At 41.2% G+C, this 20,844-nt stretch overlaps 2 protein-coding genes across 5 annotated transcripts; both read left to right on the forward strand.

Annotated features, from left to right (window-relative positions):
* The first annotated feature begins 566 nt into the window (after nucleotides 1-566).
* Nucleotides 567-11,154, forward strand: tom1 (target of myb1 membrane trafficking protein). Of its 4 annotated transcripts, none has more exons than XM_005926677.2 (16): nucleotides 567-738; nucleotides 4,273-4,357; nucleotides 4,450-4,528; nucleotides 4,612-4,761; nucleotides 4,864-4,998; nucleotides 5,112-5,243; nucleotides 5,469-5,585; nucleotides 5,830-5,960; nucleotides 6,076-6,118; nucleotides 6,215-6,347; nucleotides 6,481-6,544; nucleotides 8,102-8,171; nucleotides 8,456-8,521; nucleotides 8,928-8,990; nucleotides 9,238-9,277; nucleotides 10,477-11,154. In XM_005926677.2, the coding sequence occupies exons 1-16, from the start codon at nucleotides 687-689 to the stop codon at nucleotides 10,563-10,565; spliced, it is 1,449 nt and encodes a 482-aa protein (XP_005926739.1). In that variant the 5' UTR covers nucleotides 567-686; the 3' UTR covers nucleotides 10,566-11,154. The 4 variants fall into 4 exon arrangements, with proteins under 4 accessions (XP_005926739.1, XP_005926742.1, XP_005926741.1 ...); XM_005926680.3 differs by having other exon boundaries at nucleotides 568-738; nucleotides 5,827-5,960; XM_005926679.2 differs by lacking the exon at nucleotides 5,112-5,243 and having other exon boundaries at nucleotides 568-738; nucleotides 5,827-5,960.
* A 915-nt stretch (nucleotides 11,155-12,069) lies between these two features.
* gcat (glycine C-acetyltransferase) lies at nucleotides 12,070-16,237 on the forward strand. The gene is made up of 9 exons (XM_005926681.2): nucleotides 12,070-12,391; nucleotides 13,117-13,247; nucleotides 13,329-13,430; nucleotides 13,506-13,652; nucleotides 13,778-13,932; nucleotides 14,242-14,324; nucleotides 14,680-14,851; nucleotides 15,049-15,170; nucleotides 15,852-16,237. The coding sequence occupies exons 1-9, from the start codon at nucleotides 12,178-12,180 to the stop codon at nucleotides 16,001-16,003; spliced, it is 1,278 nt and encodes a 425-aa protein (XP_005926743.1). The 5' UTR covers nucleotides 12,070-12,177; the 3' UTR covers nucleotides 16,004-16,237.
* Nucleotides 16,238-20,844: the final 4,607 nt, after the last annotated feature.

The raw sequence follows: 20,844 nt of genomic DNA on the forward strand, positions 1-20,844 counted from the left end.
TCAGCAAGGCTGACATTTGCTCTGTATTGTCAATGCTTGATCATTTGTGCATTATAGATCCAACACGTGCATTTTCATGGCTTACTAGTGTAAAATGCAAATATAAAAACGGACAGAATTACATCAGCATGAACGTCACCACAGCTCTTACATTGAAAATGGTTAATTGCCTCTCTGTTAACTTATTTATCAAAATATTTCATTTTTAAATGATAACTATTGATATATGACACACAAAAACAAACATTTATCGACATTTCTTAGGTGACATTTCGAGTGATCTCGGGGTGTCCTGCTGCTTATGGCTGAAATCTGACTCTAATAGAGGACCCTTACTCAGTACTCAGACAAAACTGTGCTTCTTACACGCAGGTAAGTATTACTAATAGAGTGGCAGCAGTGCATGCAGCAAAGAATAATGCCTGTGTGTGGCGCAGTTACGCTGTACTAACACTGGTACGCTGACCATCTGATAACTGCGGGCTGCTTTCCCTTTAAAACGCATGACGCAGTTCAACTGGTGCCCCACTTTGTTGTGTGAAGCCGCAGCAGTCTGCAGGAGAGAGAGAGAGAGAGAGAGAGAGAGAGAGAGAGAGAGAGAGAGAGAGACAGCGGGGCCGCTTGCTGTCGCATACGGCTCGGCCCGGAGACGTCGGTGCTTCGCTGGGCCCCTCACCGCGCTCATCATGGAGTTTTTAATGGGGAATCCGTTCAGCACGCCCGTGGGACAGCGCATCGGTGAGCGCCTTTATGAGTCTTTACACTGCATAAAAAGAAAATTCTCCAGTCAGGCTCGGGCGTCTTATACCGACACCTTACATCTCCCGCAGTCACGTCCCTGCAGAGCTGCTCTGTGGGCTCTTATTGTCGAGGCTTTTGTCGGGGTGATGCGTTATAATGCGATTATGTTAGAGAAATAGAAATCAAGTTAAATTCATTAGGACTGACAGAAGAACAACGGCTTATGGTTTGATTGACGCCCCTGTGAGACAATGACTTGGCAGAGGCGGGAGGAAGACGCTGAGGTGCTTCAGTTGATTGGTTGTCCCCGGCTCTGCCTTAACCTGCAAATAGCTGGGCGGGCCGCAAAGAGTGGCCGACATCCCCCTGACCCAAATCTGACGATCGTTTGGCTGTAGTCAGTGATAATGGTGGAGATGCAGAGATGCTCGTTAAGATATGTAGATGAGTAGATCTTTGAAGCTGCAGTATAAGCCTTTACACGATTTGTAATCTAAATAATATTATAATCTAAAGAAAACTTAAATAAAGCCTAGTCTTGAATATAGTGAATTTAATATTTCCATCAGTTTTTTGGTCAAGTTAATTCAGTCATCTGATAAGCTGATCTAAAGTTTAACCTCCACACAGTAAACTGATCAAAAATCCAAACAAGCCACATGCTGTTCTAGAGTCTATGGGGGCCCAGGGCAAAAATTCTCAAAGGGGCCCCTTCAACCAGCATTCATCACAATTATTCTATAAATAATCCAACGCCACCACCACCAACGATCCTCTAAAGTTACAGGTAAAACACTGATCAACAAACGGCAGCGTGTTCATTTTAGCAACAGTGTCCAACACTAGGTTGACCGGTTACGAAGTGTAATATTACTGTAATTACTATCTGCTACATTATATCAGCCAGCTAGCTACGCTAACAAGTCATTTACCAGTGTCCCATCACTGACTGTGGCTGTGCTAACTTGGCTGTTCTGCTAGGCTAGGTTCACTTATGTTAAAGGGCAAAGCAAACAAAAGAACTAACGTGATGATAGTGGAAGTGTCTGTCCCCCACAGTTAAGGCTAGAGTAGCAACAATTAGTTATTCAGCATTATGTTTAATTATGATCATTTTCTCCGCTTCCTCTTTTTTTCTTCTTCCTTTTCCTCACTTTGATGAGTGAGGAAAATGTGCCGTGTTCTCATGGCACATTTTGATATAGTTTAAATGTAACTCCTGACAAACCTTATTAAAAGTGCCCACTTTTTTTATCTTTTGCCAATTAAAAGTGCCAGCAAATTAATGATTTTCATTGTTTTCATGTCATTTTAATGTTTCTAACATGAAATCTTTTTTTTCCACACAAAAATTTTAAATAGGGTGAATTAGACATTAGACACCTCGGTCACTAAGGCATATAGGCTAGTCAGTGACATTCTGGCAAACATGGAGAAATGGCATGTTGCCTGACTGTTTGCAAGTCGTTGTTGGAGGTTATGAAATTGGTTAATGTTGGGACAGTGACAAAAAAAAGTCATTGATGATGATTCTTTGTTTTCTTTTCTTTTTTCTGTCATCAAATTTAAAATGTACTGTAATTTTTCATAAGATAGTAAAATGTAAAACCCAATATTTCCAAAACTGGGTTTGCATAATATGAAAAAACACATAAAAACATTAATAAAAGACAATTAATACAGTCTTGGAATTACTACAACTTCAAGCAGACAAAAAACAAACAAAAAGCAGCTTAATGTTTTCAGAGACTGAGGTCAGCCCCGTGGTATACTGTTTAAAATATTCCAAGTCTGTATGTTTGATTATAGGGTGGCTGTAGCTCAGCGTGGCAGAGCAGGTCAGCCACTAATCAGAAGATCGGTAGTTCGATCCCATGGCTACATGCCAAATATCCTTGGGCAAGATACTAACCCCATTTTTGCCTACTTGTGGTGGTCAGAGGGCCCGGTGGCACCAGTGTCCGGCAGCCTCACCTCTGTCAGTGCGCCCCAGGGTGGCTGTGGCTACAATGTAGCTTGCCATCACCAGTGTGTGAATGGGTGGATGACTGAATGTGTAAAGTGCTTTGGGGTCCTTAGGGACTAGTAAAGCGCTATACAAATACAGGCCATTTACCATTATTGGCATCCTTTTAAGTCTTGTCACTTTTAAAGGAGGTTTTGCAATTTCGGTATAAATTTCAGAATTTACAGTTTGACTGTGGCTCTATAATCAGTGTTGGGGAGTAATGGAATACATGCCGTTACGTATTTAAAATACAAAATATGAGTAACTGTATTCCGTTACAGTTACTGTTTAAAAAGATTGTATTCAGAATACAGTTACTTTGCTGAAATAAAGGGATTACACGACGGTATTGTACTTTTTATATGTTCGGCTATGCCCTCTCTATTTTTGGTTTCCACGCTCCAAACAAAACACGCATTAAGAGGCTCTAAAGCCTGTGTCTCAATGTCGCGGCCCATGTCACCCCTACTTGCATAATGACGTGAAGAAATATTTTTAAAAATTATTCACAAAAATGATTTAATATGAAGGCAATAGGCAGAGTGTTACAGGCATAGCCCTAAAGAATGTAGCCTCATGGGCAGTGTAGTCCATGCTTCAGGGAGAAAGGACTGCAATACCCGTTAATTGTCGCGAGGGAGGGAGAAAAAGGAGAGTGGGAAAATGAGCTGTCACCGAGCAGAAACGGGAGCTGGAAGCATGTAAATATAATAATAGCCACTGCAGCCAAAAAGAGAGCCTGATGAGCCCAGTTGTAAGTAAGCTATTAAACCTCGGCTGTACACTTTTTTCGTGTTTTTCTCCGAAACAATAAGTTCCGTTGGAGCAGCCTTTCAACACCTCTCTCTGTCTCTCGCTAGCAAAGTTGACCCAGACAACAAAGTAAAGCTATTTTTCGGCTACGAGCCCGACATGAACCCGACGTATTAGCCAGAGGTCCCTGTTTTATATACGCGTGGAATAGTTTTCTATACGAGATCGCTGCAAAAAGTGCAGCCTTACCTAATGTCCACCCAACTGTTACTCATTTTATATTAAGATTTAAACATCTAGTTGGTATGGCGAGTAGCCTTCAGCAATTGTAATAAATCACACATTCATGTAGTTGTAAAAACGCATGATAATATAATAGGTAATCCAAAGTATTCAGAATACGTTACTGTCATTGAGTAACGTAACGGAATACGTTACAAAATACATTTTGGGGCATGTATTCTGTAATCTGTAGTGGAATACATTTTAAAAGTAACCTTCCCAACACTGTCTATAATGTCTGCTCCCTATGTATTAAAAGGCACCTATTTATATTCCTATTAAAAATATGGGAGTCCTAAGGTCAGTCCCTGTGGAACGCCACACAATCACAACCTTGACATAGGAAATGAAAATAATGTTTACTAAAGGCGAATTTGTCTCTACGTTGTTACCATGTATTACTCATAAAGGAATAACAAATTCATGTATTTCTACTAATTATAATGTAACAATGAGAAATGTTTCATGTTTTCACCTACTTTGCACAGAGCGTGCGACCAGCTCCAGCCTGCCATCTGAAGACTGGGAACTCAACATGGAAATCTGTGACATAATCAACAGCTCAGAGGAAGGGTGTGTGCACATTCGTTATCTGTTAGCATCAGGAACAAGCTTGTCCTCTTGAGGTTGCATGCGGCTGACTATTGAAAATGTTGTAATTACAGGCCCAAAGATGCACTCAGAGCCATTAAAAAAAGGATTGTGGGGAATAAGAACTTCAAGGAGGTTATGCTAACGCTGACTGTGAGTGTTGACTCTTTATGTTCTCATCAGATGTGTGTAGTTTGTAATTGGTAAGGCATTTCTCTGAAACTCTGTGATTTCAGGTCCTCGAGACCTGCGTGAAGAACTGCGGCTACAGATTTCACATCCTGGTTACAACGCGCGATTTCATAGAAGGGTTTCTGGTGCGGTCGATTATCCCGAGGAACAACCCGCCACAAATCCTACATGACAGAGTGCTTGGCATCATACAGGTGAGGTGTGGCTCAAGGGAATAAAAGAATAAAGTTGTTGTCATTCTTTAGTGTCACATTGGTTTACTGTCTAGTCCTAATTTGTGGTTTTCTCTTGTCAAGGCGTGGGCTGATGCATTCCGCAGCTCACCCGACCTGACGGGTGTGGTATCGGTCTACGAAGACCTGCGAAGGAAAGGACTCGAGTTCCCCGCCAATCAGCTGGAAGGTTACACACCACCCGAAGCCCCGAAAAAGGTGGATACAGGGCTGGGTGACCTTTGTTTTATTGCTAACAGTTGGGTGTTGCTGCCTATCATCATCTTTGGTCTTTTTTCCTGTCTGGTCATTTCTCCGCCTTTGCTTATCAGACTTTGCCTGGCAATGGGCCTGCTGTTACTACTCTGCCTGCTGTACTCCTGTCTTCCAAACCGCTCATCCCACCTCAGACCTCTGATCTAAAACTGGCCCTTGAGGGAAACAATGCCTTGACTCACAGCCAGGTGATGGGACTGGAAAGGGGCTTACTCTTATTATAATTGCACTGTGCTTCTGTGCTAACTGGCTTTTCTATGTTGGTTACAATAGAGTCACAGAACTCCTTTTTGTAGCTGTGCTTCTTAATTCTTTTTCGCTTCCAACCCTTATAAAATCAATATTTGCCTTCTTCTTCTTTTCATCGAGTTACCGTACCTGTGTTTATTCAGTAAGTGCTGTTGATATTCCAGGTGAAGAAGCTAAAGGCAGAGCTAGGAGTGGTGCGCAGCAACCTGACTATGATGTCAGATTTGATGAGTCAACTAGATCCAGTTACGGTAAAACAAGCAGACATGGAGCTGCTGGAGGTAAACACGCACACACACACACAAGCGCGCACACACAAATGAAGTCACATTTAAAAACAAGCTGCGTGTGTTTTACTGCATGAATGTGTAATATTCTCTGTGAGTGTGATCCTTTCCATTAATGCTGAGTAACAGTGCCTTACCCTTAACTGATCTCCTACTTTATACGTTCTGTGTTGCATCTGGCCCTTCAACGCCCCCCCACCCCACCCACGCATTCTTTGTCTGATTGTGTCATTAGCAGTTATACACAGTATGTAAAGAAATGCAAGACAGGATAGTGAAGATAGTCCCCAGACTCAGCGAGGAGAAGCTGATCGAAGAGTTATTAGCAACTAACGATGAAATGAACACCGCCTTCAATCGCTACCACAGGTACCTGCGCCATTCACTCCATCACGTCATCGTGTTTATTGGCAAAATAAAGAGAAAGGCAATATTTCAGCATGGTGTTTCTCTGCACACGATGATTTCATTCTGTCGTCGGCAGGTTTGAACGACGAATAACAAACGGTCAGAACGCAGAGCAGAAGGTAAAGAACGTGGCGGCCATTTTTGGAGTCTTTCCACACAGTAGTCATAATGGCGTGAACTGGTTAAATTGTGCTGTTTCCCTCTATGTCTTTCAGGGCCACACCTACGTCAACTTAACAGAGCTAGACTTGAAGACTGACAGCCAATCAGAGGCTGCTTCAGTTACCAATGACAGCTCAATGAGTTTTCCAAAATCTGACAGTTTGTCCAGTCAGATGGCAAAACTTAGTAAGTACTGTACTTAGATATATTCTATCATGGCAAGCATAGGGAAAGGAATTATGCAGCGATCCCTAATTTCATGCAGAACGTGGAGACTTATTCTGCTCTTTATTTGTTCCTTTTGCGTTTCTCCTTCCAGGTACAAGTGAATCAGATGACACTTTATCACAGAAAATAAATGTGTCAACTCAACAAAGACCAAGGTACAGAAAAAACTTTCATCATAAATGTGCAACCTTTATGACATAAACAGATGTTTGCACAGCAGGGTGATGTTTTAAATTGTAGAGCTGCACCACTCACAAAAATGTCTTGTTTAAGGCAAAATTAAGTCATTAGTCTAAAGGAATCTTAAAGGAATACAGATTATTTATTAAGCACTTATTAAACTTTAAAGTAACTCTCTTAACTGATAAATACACAATTGAAATAGCTGAAAATTAATAATTAACTCAAAATAAACAGATTTCAGTTAACTAATAATTCACTGAAATCGCAGTCTGGCCTAAATAGTTAAATAAGAATTTATATAAATGGTTGCAATAATTAGCTAAAAAGCAAACCTTTGGCTTAAAAGAATGCATAATCTGTTAACAATTTCAGATAGTTAGCTATCAACAAAAGGTTTAAATAAATCACTAAAAGTGTCACAGCAAGTGCTGTGCGGCAGGCGGGATGAAGGACCCAAACGCAGGACTCAGAAACTGAAAGTTAAACTTAAGGCGCAGCTTTATTCCTGGGGAAAACTGCACATAAGAAATACACTTCACAAAAGTAAACCAAAATCTCAAACATGAAAACTAGAACTAAACCGTACAGTGGAAACTAGGAAACACATGCGAGAAAAACAAACCAGACTGAAAAGTAGAATATTTATGGGAACACGAAGGGAGAAACACAGCACAGAGAGGGTGTATGAAGGTTAACGACAACAAGCAGGGGGAAACTGAGGAGTAAGATACACAGGTAGGATCACGGGAGGATGGGGAACAGCAGGAAACACAGCTGGGACAAATCAGACATGAGAGAAGGGAAGGCAAAACTAGATACACTGACCAAGCACACGAGACTATCAAAGTAAAACAGGAATACGACACGGAGTCAAAGACATGAGCTTAACACTACAGCATAACTGACATGGTAACAGAGGCAAGGATTACTAGACAGGAGATGTGGGACCAGGACAGGGAAAGAGAAAACATGGGGACGGAGACTGAACACAGAACAGAGACTGTCAAAATAAAACACAAAGCACACAACAGGCACAGAGACACAGACTAGACACCGAACAGAGGGAGCACCCAATCTAAACCTAAGAACTAAACTCTTAACAAGAATTAAACCAAAACATGGGATAATAATAATAATCAAAACAGCACAACAAGTGAATCAGAACATAAACCATAATACAGAATAATACCAAAACACAAGCAACTCAAAATGATCCAGAACTGTGACAAAAAGTTATAAACATTAAAATAGCTAGCTAAAGGTGGTTGAACAATTTGGCTTTTTACAACTTGAAGTAACCACCCTTGCCCTTATATGAACAAATAAATGTGAAAATAGGTTTTAAAATTAATTTTTTGTGACTATTCAAGTAAATTACGGTGATTTAATAGAATTGTTTTGTGGTGACAGTTCCCACTCTTTCTTTTCATTTGTTCCTGAACACATGAGCCAACATTTAACTTTGTTAAAAGTAATATCAGTTACTAGATTACGTTGCAGTTAACCTATTAGTAATTTTTGCCTTTCAGAGACGGGAGCGGAGTTGTGGTGGACGGTCTTGCTCAAGCTCAGGACAGCAAACTACAAAACACTGAACCTGTAAGCAAAGATGTCTATACTGCTTGCAAGGTTTCGATTTATCGGCTACTATAACTGATTTTTTCTTTTACTTAGCTGTGACATGACCTTTAGGACCAAAAGTAAATTCAGTTATGATATTGTTAAATCTATTTTAAACAGCAAGCATACGTGAAATCCTGGGTTTTTTTGTATATGACAGAGCACCAAGTGCTGTACATAATATCTGAGCTACAGGCCTGAGTATGTGTTACTTTGTTTGAGTAACTGTTTTCCTCCTGAATGAAATCTGTCTGTACGTGAAGGATGGCAGTCCAGCTTCCACTCGCAGCTCTTCACCAAAGTTAGATTGGATGATTAAAAGGGGAATGGTGGGTGTGAATTTTAAAACGTGCCCTGGCTTTACGTTGGTTTCACCTTTTCATACCCTCTGTCTTTTAGTTCTTTTCATACAGTTTTGATTTACTTTGCTGTGGTCTGGGTTGGGTCACTTTTTGGCTTTGGTGGTTCAGTTACTGAAATAGAGCACAAAGGTTTGCATGACCAGTTGTGGCGTCGTAAGAGCATGACACTGTTCGGTTTGCACTTTTGATATGCTGCATTGTTGTCACACCCGAAGTCTTCCTCACTGAATGCTATGTTTAGCCACATGTGATTTTTCTTTGTTGTTGTTTTTGCGGTTGACTTTCGTTTTTGTTCTCATTGCTTCATATCTTTGTCACACCTTGATGAAGTTTTATCCATGTAGCCAATCTGTGTCTCTTCTTTCTTTCTTAGATTCCTATCACCCAGTCCAGTGTAATGGATGATATTGAGAAATGGCTTGCTTTGGATGATGAGGTAAGTCTGAACTGGGAATGATATTCATTCATCGAATCTACTTTGCCGTATTTAAAAGTTTAAAAAAGAAAAGATGTTGGTGGACTTTGCAGATACCAATCCAAGGTATTAGAAATGTTTAAATATATCTACATAAAGGTGACTGACTATAAAAAGAAAGGACTAAGCGGGTGGATTTAATTTGAAATTTGGTACACAGTTATCTTAAAGGATAATCAAATATACTTATTTTGTGTTTATGACACAGTATGATGACTTTGAGGACTCCGATGGTGTGACCAGTGAAGGTGAGGATCCTTACCCATATGTCCTGTTCCAAAGGAGCAGATTTTATAACCAAGTTAATACATAGGGCACACACTCTTAAACAGAAAACTTTCTTTGGTTATATTAAATGGAATATTTGCAGTGAAATACACACCCTCTTTTAGAGCTGATAGACTGTATATAAAACAATGGAGATAGTGTATATGGAAGCGTTGCCTTTGTCAAATGGCCAGCAGGTGGCAGTGTCTGCTTTCAAACAGAAGTCTGAACCTATGATCTTGGTCACTCCTTTAAATTCAGTTTCAACATGTCATGCTTCAGATTGCGTTCCTGAATAAGTTGGAAGTTGGAAATTATGAATTCCCAGTGAGCAATTTTTTTTATTGGAACACTCCCTCAAGTCAGAGTGGACCAACATACCCATAGTTAGAAATCCAAGATAGCAGCGCTGAATATAAACAGTAGTAAAACTCTAAATATTTGATCTGTACTGCAAATGTTGTGTACTTGTTACTCATAAATGAGCCATAGCAGAGCGCTGATCAGATTGCATCACTGAATGTGTTTTCTGAAAGGCTTTATAGCTAGTGATTCCTGAAGGTCTCTACCTTGCTAGGAACCAATATTCTCTTTCATTGCTCTTTCTGGAATGTGCTAACTCGGGATTGACATCGCTCGTGAGTTCCAACACATGCCTAGATATTCCAGTGTATCTGGAACACGGCATTTGATCATGGCTGGCTTTGATTGACAGCTCACTACTATCAATATATCCTTGTTTTTTCAGTCAAATCCACTCTACACTCATTGCAACAGCTAAAATTCTCAGGTTAAGGCATGAAAATGGGATTGTTTTTTGTTTTCTTTTTTTGGTAGCTTTATCCATCTTTTATATGCAGTCTGTGCTGAAGCTATAGACAAAACCTATTGTCCATTCAGATTGCTGCTAAAATATTTGAGCCACTGGTGAACTGCAGTGAGCTTCTTTAATGCTTGGTAAATAGCTCCCCGTGTTACCTCTACCAAGGTAACCAAGGAGGTTAGAAGGACTTTTGTTTTTACCCCCAAATGTTTACTACTTCAAGGACTAAAAATGAAACATAAAGCACTCACATGTCTGGTCACAGCTCACTTTGACTCCAAAGTTGTGGCTTTGTTTACTCAGTGCAGGAACTTTCCTATAGATGTCTGTTAAAGTGACTCCTGCTTGCCTCCCCAGAGTTCGACAGGTTTCTGGCAGAGAGAGCGAAAGCGGCCGAGCGTCTGCCATCCCTGAGAGCTTCCTCGCAAGACAACTCAGAGTCTTAAAGTCTCACCTAAACCTGCCAAAACTAACATTACTCATGAAGCTCCGGCGCCACCTGCTGGATAATGGAGATTTCTTATTAATGAACAGTTGAATGGCAAATGACATTGTATATGTGCACCCTGCTCTTTTGCTGGGGGGAGCAAATGTGTTTTTTAACTTAAAACTAATGTCTGCGGAAAGACCGAAGTTTTTACTTGACGTTGTTACGAGGGTTGATCCACAAGCAAACATTTGCACATTTTTTATGGTTACATTCCTGCTGTTAAATGAGAATATTGTTACAAATTTTGCAACATAGATGATGTACTATATTGCTGTTATATATACATATATATATATATATATATTGTTAAAGATGATGATGAGGTACAGAAATGCCCCTGTCAAAGTAGCAAACACTTGTAAGAGAAGCTCAGCCATAACTTGTGGTAATAGTTTGAGGCTTTATGTCGTTGTTGATGTCGGATGCTGAAGAAAATTTATGAGTTTTTTTCACATTCAGCTTGTCCCTATGAAGATGTTTTACTTGAAGTTTAACAACAAGTGATGACACACTGCTGTCATATTAAACTAAAAGTATTAACTGGAGATTTGTGTGTTTGCAGTCTGTCTTTTTTTAAATATGTTTATAGACTTTTTCTTGCCATTACCAAAAAAAAGAAAAAATGGAGGCATAAGAACACATTATTTACAAATTTGCAAAGACTGGTCCTGTCCTTCTATATTGCCACAGGCTGTCTCTTCTAATTTTGATAGTAAATGGTAAATGGACTGGTCTGCTCTACCCAAGTACTCAAAGCATCTCGTACATACATTCATTCATACACATGTTCAAACTCCGATGGACGCATCAACTCAGGGCTTGAAATCTTGCACAAGGATACTTTGACATCCAGACTGCAGGAGCCAAGAAGCAACCCATCGATTGCTAGAGAAGCCGCTCTACTTCAGTGTCCACCTGGGCTGGATGTGAGGCTGGTGACAGCTGGGTACCCATATAGTACTATCACAGATTATAAAAAAATACTTAATGGTGGCAAAGGAATAGTACATTTTTATTTAAAAAACACATGCATGGTTCATTTATTGTTTGTGTTTTAGCTTGATGTGTATTCAGTCTGGATACTGAAGGCACTTTCAACACACTGAAATAAGTGTGTGTGTGTGTGTGTGTGTGTGTGTGTGTGTGTGTGTGTGTGGTATCTCGATCTCGGTGCCGACACTCAAAAACAAGCAATGTTTTTTTTCTAGTTGTAACATACTGTATTGTCACATTTTTTGCTGTAAATGTACTATATTTAAAACGCAAAGTACTTCCTGTGGTGTACAAAGTATTTGGAACGTGCGAAACGTGACTAAAAGGAGTAAAATGTTGTTATAGTTTATATTAGGCATCAGGCTGTGAACTACCAAAGTGGATATCAGCCAGTTAAAAAAACTGTCTGCAATGCGATTGGCCCAAACAAGCCACCTGCCAGCGGCCCTGCGCTCTGATTGGTCTTCCAGACAGACGCCTACCCTTGTTACGTGACGCAACCATGCTTGCTCTTTACATTGAGCCTTTCTGTGCCACGGTTTATATATCTTTAACAGCATAACGAGTTCACCGCTATGTCTCTCGGAAAAGCTGCCCGCAGTTTGGTGAGCCCGCTCCGGGGGGCTCTGCGGTGTTCGGGCCTGAGCCGCAGCTACACCGCTGCCGCTGAAGCCCGGGCGGTGCTGGAACACGAGCTGGAGACGATCCGAGCCGCGGGGACGTGGAAAGCGGAGAGGATCATCACCTCCAAGCAGGGTCCTGAGATCAGCGTGGACGGCAGTCGTGGCAGTGAGTACTAGGAGTTTCCAGTTACAGCAGTTTTATAAGTGAGCAGTAGCACCCTCCTCGGTGATGGTCCTTAAACGCACCGTCCCAGGTAAGGTTTCAGTTCTGCCACGTTCTTATCTCAGCGGTGAACTTGAAGTAATCCCTGCTACTCCCTTGTTTTGCACTTCTGAAGCTATTCTCGGCGCAGCCTTTGGAAAAACATTAACCAAGAACTCGTAACAGCAAAAGTATGAGATTCAAGCTTTAAATAATTCAAAATAATTTGTAAAGTGGTCTTTATATCAACAGAAAGCTGTTTTGTGCTTTGTACAATGCAAAGTTCATTGTTTGACTTGTGAAGGCTCTAGCATTTAACTGCACTGCACCAGTTAATCTCTGCTTTATTTGCTATTGTTCCAGCAAAGCAGCCGATCACTGTTTATATGTCAGCATGAACCCTTGCCAGAGATCGACTCTGCTGATTTATGAATGGGCCACAGACTTTAGGTCGTGACCCCTCGTGCACCAAAACGACCCCGTTCATTTCATGTGCCCGACAGTGCCACAGTCCCATGCATTGTTTTCTCTGTCACTCTTTGTCTTCTCTCTCTTGTCTCGTCTGTAGCCTAAAACTACAAGCAGAACTTCTACTCCCAGCTTTGACATGTCCAAAGAGGTTATTATGGGACAGTGACTCTCTCTTTTTTAACCTTAATTTTCCTTTTGTGCGTCCAAAATTCTCTCAGGTATACTGAACTTCTGCGCCAACAACTACCTCGGGCTGTCCAGCCATCCAGAAGTGGTCCAGGCAGGAATCGATGCTCTGAAGACACACGGTGCTGGACTGAGCTCTGTCAGGTTCATCTGTGGGACGCAGGTCTGGTGCTTAAAGATCACGCATATCACCCCAAAGCTGTCTAATTCATGAGGTTAATTTTGCGTAATGCGTGATTTACAGGATCTCCACAAAAAGCTAGAGCAGAAGCTCGCTGAGTTCCACGAGAGAGAGGACTGCATCCTCTACGCCAGCTGTTTCGATGCCAATGCAGGACTTTTTGAGGTAGGTCCAAATGGATTTGAAGCGAAGGACTTCCCCCGTTACGATCAGTATAACTCTGAATTATTCTCACAACAGGTGCTGCTGGGCCCAGATGACGCAGTGCTCTCTGACGAGCTAAACCACGCCTCAATCATCGATGGCATTCGCCTGTGTCGAGCAAAGAGGCTGCGGTACAAACACATGGACCTCGGTGACCTGGAAACCAAACTCAAAGAAGCTCAGGTGCGTGGAGTAAAACATTCCTTCTTGATCCAACTCTCCTTGCAGTGTGTTAGAAGAGAGTGAAAAATGACAGCTTACTCAGAGGAGGTCACACACCGATCACCTGCGCTCTCTGTTGTCCTCAGTCGTCTCGTATGCGTCTGGTAGTGACAGATGGGGTCTTCTCTATGGATGGAGATGTGGCTCCCTTGCGAGGGATTTGTGACCTGGCTGAGCAGTACGGAGCCATGGTGTTTATAGACGAATGTCACGCCACAGGTTTCCTAGGGCCTCGGGGAAGGTGGGTAAGAAAAGACTTCAACTGAAAAATCAGAAATCGGTTATTTTGCAAAATAAAATACAAAAGACCCCTAATCGTAAAAGTGTAGTGCCCAAATATCATTTTTAATTTCTAAGAGAAGATTGGATTGTTATGAACAGCCTTTTAGGGCAGTTTTTTTTATTCAGTGTCTTTTTCAATATGACCACTAGGTGTCGCCAAAGCCCCGTCTTACAGTAACTACCGTGAGCCTGGGCTCTTGATAAAGTTTAGCTATCTCTATTATCAAGAGGTGACGAACTAATATTACCACTTCCCTCTGATTTGCAGAGGAACTGATGAACTCCTTGGAGTGATGGATAGAGTTCATATTATTAACTCCACTCTGGGCAAAGCGCTGGGAGGAGCAGCAGGTATGACTCCATTCTAACATGAAGGCTCTCATAACATCTTTTTATTAAGTATAAATTAGTAAAACATTGTACATTTAACACAGACATAGAAAAGAAGCATTTGTTTAGTGTAGTGCATCGGCCCACCTGACAATTCCACTTTTGATATTTACTCAAAGTTTTTCCTGTAATAAATGCGAGTGTAAAGTCCCTTTTCCATTAGTACCTACTCGATTTTCAGGGTTTTCCATTAGCTAATAATACCTGTTACCCAGGTACTGTTTTTGAAACTCCTTCTAGCCGAGGTTCCAAGTGATCCGAGCAGGTACTAACAGACTTATCCAAGGTGTGATGTATTTGTTTTGTTTTCTCTCAGGTGGTTACACAGTCGGCCCAAAGCCTCTCATTGACCTACTCAGGCAGCGCTCACGGCCCTACCTATTCTCCAACGCACTCCCCCCTCCTGTGGTGGGCAGTGCCACACGGGCTGTGGAACTGCTGCTTGCCTCCAACGAGATTGCCCAAAGCATGACGGCCAAAACGATGCGGTATGTTTTGTTCTTACAAACAGTGGAAGTCTTCTATGTTTTTAGTGTTGTGTACATCATAAACGCCAATCGATTTATCTGTAGCAATACTAATATCATATATAGGATGTCCTGCACTTAGTGATAAGGTTTATACTGCTTACAACTGGTTTTACCAATGTGTGAGTATAATAGTTTTCTCTTTGCTGTCAAATCAGGTTCAGGAACAAGATGACGCAAGCCGGCTTCACCATTGCAGGCTCAGCTCACCCCATCTGCCCTGTGATGCTTGGCGATGCACGTTTGGCCTCTTTAATGGCTGACGATATGCTAAAACTTGGTGAGACCATAGACTGTATATAATAGATGGAATGTTAGCCATTCATTTTCAAAGAATTAATGTTCAAATTCTGGCCTCTGCCATGTTGTTGTTGTTTTTTTCTTTAAGTCAGACATGACCGTGTTTTGATGAACGACAACTGCTAAGTTATTGGTTTATTATGCTAGCAAGGCTGGTTAGCAAGCTCTAACCTGAGTAAGTGCTATGGCTACACAAGCTAATTAGTGCTAAGTAAGAAAGAAATTAAATACTGCTTTTACACTCATCAACTGACCACACTGACTTGCTGGACAAGCTAGAACATCCTGTTTCCCGTACAGCCATTTATCAGTAAGTCAAGGTGGCCACAAGCTTAAATTTACCTTATTACAGTTTAAAATTGTGAGTAATAAAATAATTCACCACCTGCACTGTTGTTGTGAAGGAGGAAACTACAACTAGAGACCAAAAGTAGTTTTTTGTACCAAGCTAAAAAACATGTTCATTTCTGGGAGTCTATGAGGATTGACTCACTTTTGGAGACAGCCTCAAGTGGCCGCTCAAGGAACTGCAGTTTTTTTGGCACTTCCACGTTAACTTTATTTTTTTCTTTAATGTAGATGAAACTGACTCACTTAGCAGAGAGTATGTGAATCTGCCACTGTGTTTATACAGTGTCACAGTAGTGTCTTCCCTCCACAGGAGTGTATGTGATTGGATTCTCCTACCCAGTCGTACCAAAGGGAAAAGCCAGAATCCGTGTTCAGATTTCGGCAGCACACACGGACGAAGACATCGACCACTGTGTTGACGCTTTCATCCAGACTGGCAGGAAGCACGGCGTCATCTCATGAATCGAACAAACGAGCTGGAATCAGAAGGATTCAGAAAACTGCTTGAAATTGCAGGGTCACGCTGCCTGTTACTCAAGATCCAGGAATGATGGTGATGGAAATTTTAGTTATATTTGTAGGTCACTGGAGGTGAATGTTATTTGTGCTTGCTTAACTGATTAAAGCACTTTTGCTAAAGTGTTTGCATTGGAACAAAAAGGGCAGTTGATTAAACACTTTTCATGAGTGAGAAAATGTTTCTGAAAGGGCATTTATCCACCCCGCAAATGTGATTCTGATGACTGTGAGGATAATGGTGACACATAGTGTGCATAGATTATCAGCATGTGTGGTAAACATTAAACATCCTTCAAAGAGTAGAAGAGTTTTATTCATAAGAAAAGTCCACAATTCTCCTCTGAAATTGAGATGCTAAATGCTAGATGTGTGATACCACTGATTTTCTTTTCGATCCCAAGTAATATTCAGGGTGCTATCGACGATACTGATCCGATACTTTGTACAAAAGCTTATTTTATTTATTGTATCTCAAATTATAGCATCATAATGATTACAGGACATCAGATTACTTGTTCTTATCACTTAATAATGCAGAGTTCACCATATAGAAATAAAAAAACCTGAAGTTGTGCGCTATTTGAACACCTTGCCAGCAGCACTAAAGGACTCCCTGAGAGACGTCTGTCTCGCCCTAGCAGCACCTGTCCCTGTCCTCCTCTTCAGTTCACCTCAACATACGCTTGTCATATTCTGTGATATGATTTACTCTGAGGTGTTTGACAAGGTTAGTGATGTTGCCACAACCATACATGCCAACCCTCCCGATTTTTATCGGTATGACAGTGTGAACAGCACAAATCCGATGTTTTCAAATCCGACCTGGGTCACTTTCGTATGTGGTACTGAATCCGATACATATCTGATGTTTTAGAAAGCGACTGCTGTTTGAATGGTCATCTCGCATTAAATCTGTCTTTTACGTCACTGACACAAGACAGACGCCAATTATCAGCGCCCAAGAAGACATCGCGAACGCTTCCGGGCCATCCAGTATAGATGTTAGTGAAACTGTTGGGAAGACAACGTTGGAGAAACGTGAACATTTTATTTGTACTGTATAATCTGCAGATTCTGACAGAAATCTGCAACTATCCTTTGAAGCACCGCTCCTCTAAAACAGCAATAAGAATGATTATTAGGCCATATGTAAATAGCACAATAACTTTATAACTTAAAGCAAAATTGGGAAACGTAAAGTCCAAAACAAGTCTTTATATTAAAGCCATCAGTCAAACAATACTGTTTGGTCTGGGTCTAAACAGAGCGCGTTGTGTGTGACGTCTGATTTTGCGCATGCGGACCGCTTTGAGCGTTCACACTAGAGCGCGTTTGCTGTCACATTTTATTTGTAGTGCAAACAAGCAGACAAAAAAGTCAGATTTGATGCGCTTTCACCTGCAGTGCGAACGTAGCCTAAGAATTCAAATAACTTACACAGGCAGCCAGAACACACCGCATACATGATGGTAGATCACAACATGGACACAGAGAAACACAGGGCTCAAATACACAGAGGAGCAATCGGAATGGGAAACAGGATGGAAACACAGCTGGGGCAAATCAGGCCTAACGAGACAGGGGAAGCAAAACCAGACACATTAACATAAGACATGGACCTTCAAAGTAAAACAGGAAACATAACACAGAAACACAGACTTGACACAGGGATACAGCGGACAGGGGAGACAGCAACTATGGATCACAGACAGAAAACCAGAACACTAAAACTCTAACAAAACCCACACAAATAACCTAAACTAAGAATAATCCTATGACCTATAAGGCAAAGCTAGAATATAATGAAATAAACAAAATCAAAGAACCAAAAACACAAAACACTGGGTCGACAACCCTGGCAGCCTAACACTTGTACCCAGAATGGTGCACACAGGCTACAGAACTAACACACTGTTTTCATCATTAACACACTACCACTCAAAATTTAAAACACATGTTGCAACCTCTTCTTCTGCTTTTTGCTAGACTGAATACAGCTTCATCCATGAAGATGTATTCATGAGGCCTAACCATTGAGTCAAGCTCAAAGATTCTCTTTACACAACAAACTAATTTTAGTTCTGTAAATGAAATAGTATAATGTATACATGTGCTATGTATACAAGTATACTTATGGTATTTTGGTATTTTGTTTAGAATTGAAGGAAGGCCACATGAGGGTGCTCACAACACCAGGAGACACTTATTGTGGATATGGTCCATCAGAATAATGCAATTTGACTGCGTGAAATGCAGCAAGAGAATGTAAAAGACAACATACATGTTGAATCTAGCAAAAAGGAGAAGAAAAGGTCGCAATGTCGTAGGTCAACGTGCCATTATTGAACTGCCTGGCCAGCGTGGTGGAACTAACTATCTGTGCTGCCATCAGCAGCTATGGGGTTCTCCACAGTCATGTTACTGTTGGGCTGTACAACAATGAACTTATAGTAACATTCCCAGATGGTCTACGGGATGCTTTGCTTGATTAGAGAGATCGCGAGCAGGCAGAGCATCCCATATCATTTGGGCCAATGTGAGCTTTCACCGAAGTCCAAGAATATGCAATTGGTTTCACAATGAACAGCATTTTATCAATGTGTTTCTTCCACCGCACTCTTCCTTTTTGAACCCTATTGAGAAGTTTTTCTCAGCATGGAGATTGAAAGTATAAGACCGAAACCCTTACAGGAAAATCTACTTCAAGCATTGAATGGAGCTTGTGGTGAGATAGCAGTGGAATCTTGCCAGAGTTGGATTCAGCATGCTAAACGATTCTTTCCTCGCTGCCTTGCAAGAGAGCCCATAGCATGTAATGTGGATGAAGTCCTGTGGCCTGACCCAGCACAGAAGCGTGATGCTGAGTCTTTAATTAGTAGGGCACTACTGCTGAAAAGCAGTTAAACAGCATCTTCAATGTTATTAGAAAAGAGCTGTTATCCAGTAGTTTAAGGTTTGTTTCATTTTTTGCGCTACATTAGAAAACATCAAATTAGCATTGTCATTTTTGTTATTTGTGTTTTGTAATCTTTATAAAAGCCTAGAAAAAACACCTCTTAATCTTTTGTATATGGCGAGATGCTGTGGGCACCTAAGTCTTTGATAGTGTAGAATTTTCAAGTCAATACCATGGTTGCATCTACTGAAAATCTCAGTGACCTTGACTTCAAGGTCAGAGGTCAACCTTTCTGAAAATCAGAGGAGTTTTACATTTATAACACAGGTATGTCTACTAGGAGGCTGAAGGGTAGCACTATATATTTATAAACAATCAAAAACAACAATTATTACACAATTTATTTCCAATTTGTATGGAATTTATTTCTGTAAAGGTGGTGTTTTAGGTCTGATTGAAGGACTGATGTGATGGTAAGGTGTCCGCTGCTGCGCTTTGAAGATTGGTAGGCTTTTTCTTTTTTAAATTTTCACAAGAATTGCTACTTCCCCTAGAGTTTTGGCCACTCCAACAATCAGAAGATTTCCCTATGAGCAAGCATTTAGCGACAGTGGGAAGGAAAAACTCCCTTTAAAAAGGAAGAAACCTTCAACAGAGCCAGGCTCAGGAAGGGACAGCCCTCTGCCACGACTGGTTGGGGTGGGGGGAGTGAAAATTTTTAAAAAAATAGCCAAAGTGATCATTTTTGGAGCAGCTTAATTAATTTTTGCATTGTAATTTGCTGTTAATGTCATTTTCCAACCCCAGTTTGTGTTTTTATCACTTTTGTCCAGGGTGGAAGATGCCATGCTGGAGACTGATTCAGTATGGTCTTCCAATGTTGATACATGGGAACCTTTTAGAGAGGCCAGGGCTGCAAAAGGGATGCCGGAGAACCTGAGAGGGTGTTATCTGCTGGTGTGCATCCAAGGCCAACATCTCTTTAATTAGGCTGACAAATAAGCGTTGGCCAGCTTCTGGTCCTCGTCTAAACATCATTAGCTGTTCGAGGTCATCCAGACGTGTAAGTATTATGTATCTTGTCTCCAGGGATTCATGTCCTGTCCCTGGAACAGAGCCTTTAAATTGTTCTTCCGTCTTAAATGTCCAGCGCTGTTGTTTGTATTTGTCTCCAATGAAATAGTTTTCAGTGTACACGCCAGAGTCTAGCACATGATCTGGTGGCTGACCCTGAGTCTCTATGATGAATTTCAGATAATCATAGTCATTCTCCGAAGGGTAGAGTGGCAGCCCTGTAGCAAGCTCCACAGCCACCAGCCCCAGAGACCACATGTCACTTGCTTCATTATAAGGAAGGCCAAGCATAACCTCCGGTGCACAATAACCAACCGTTCCCACACAGTCACCAGGTATCACTGCAGACGCAGGACATGCGAGGCCAAAGTCTATAAGTTTGACTTTGATGGGAGACTCATGGCGGTTTACAACCATGATGGTTGTTACACAATCATACCAAAACTCTGTCCTAATAGTTTCCACTTTCTCTTTTGTATCAGACATACTGAGACAATATTCGGGATAACCATGAAAACAATTTATTTATTAAGTTTAGAGGTTTACACATCACATCATTATAATCATTGAGCCTATCTGACTTTAATCGTCCACTTGATGGCGCAGTAGAGCCAATGAATCGTCACAGTGCCTCGAACCATGAGTCGACCAGTTGGATGGAAAGCTTCAGTTCATCACAAGGCTTCATCTCACCATCACTAATGAAAGCTCTTATAATTTGGCTGCTATTAGAGACCATTGATTTAGGCTCTCTTTGGTTACTACGTGGATCTTTTTTCAGACAAGTTAATGAAAAAAATATAATAAATGGAAA

The sequence above is a fragment of the Haplochromis burtoni genome, unplaced genomic scaffold, assembly GCF_018398535.1.
Source record: "Haplochromis burtoni strain Fernald_Lab_line unplaced genomic scaffold, NCSU_Asbu1 Contig_45, whole genome shotgun sequence".
Lineage (NCBI taxonomy): Eukaryota > Metazoa > Chordata > Actinopteri > Cichliformes > Cichlidae > Haplochromis > Haplochromis burtoni.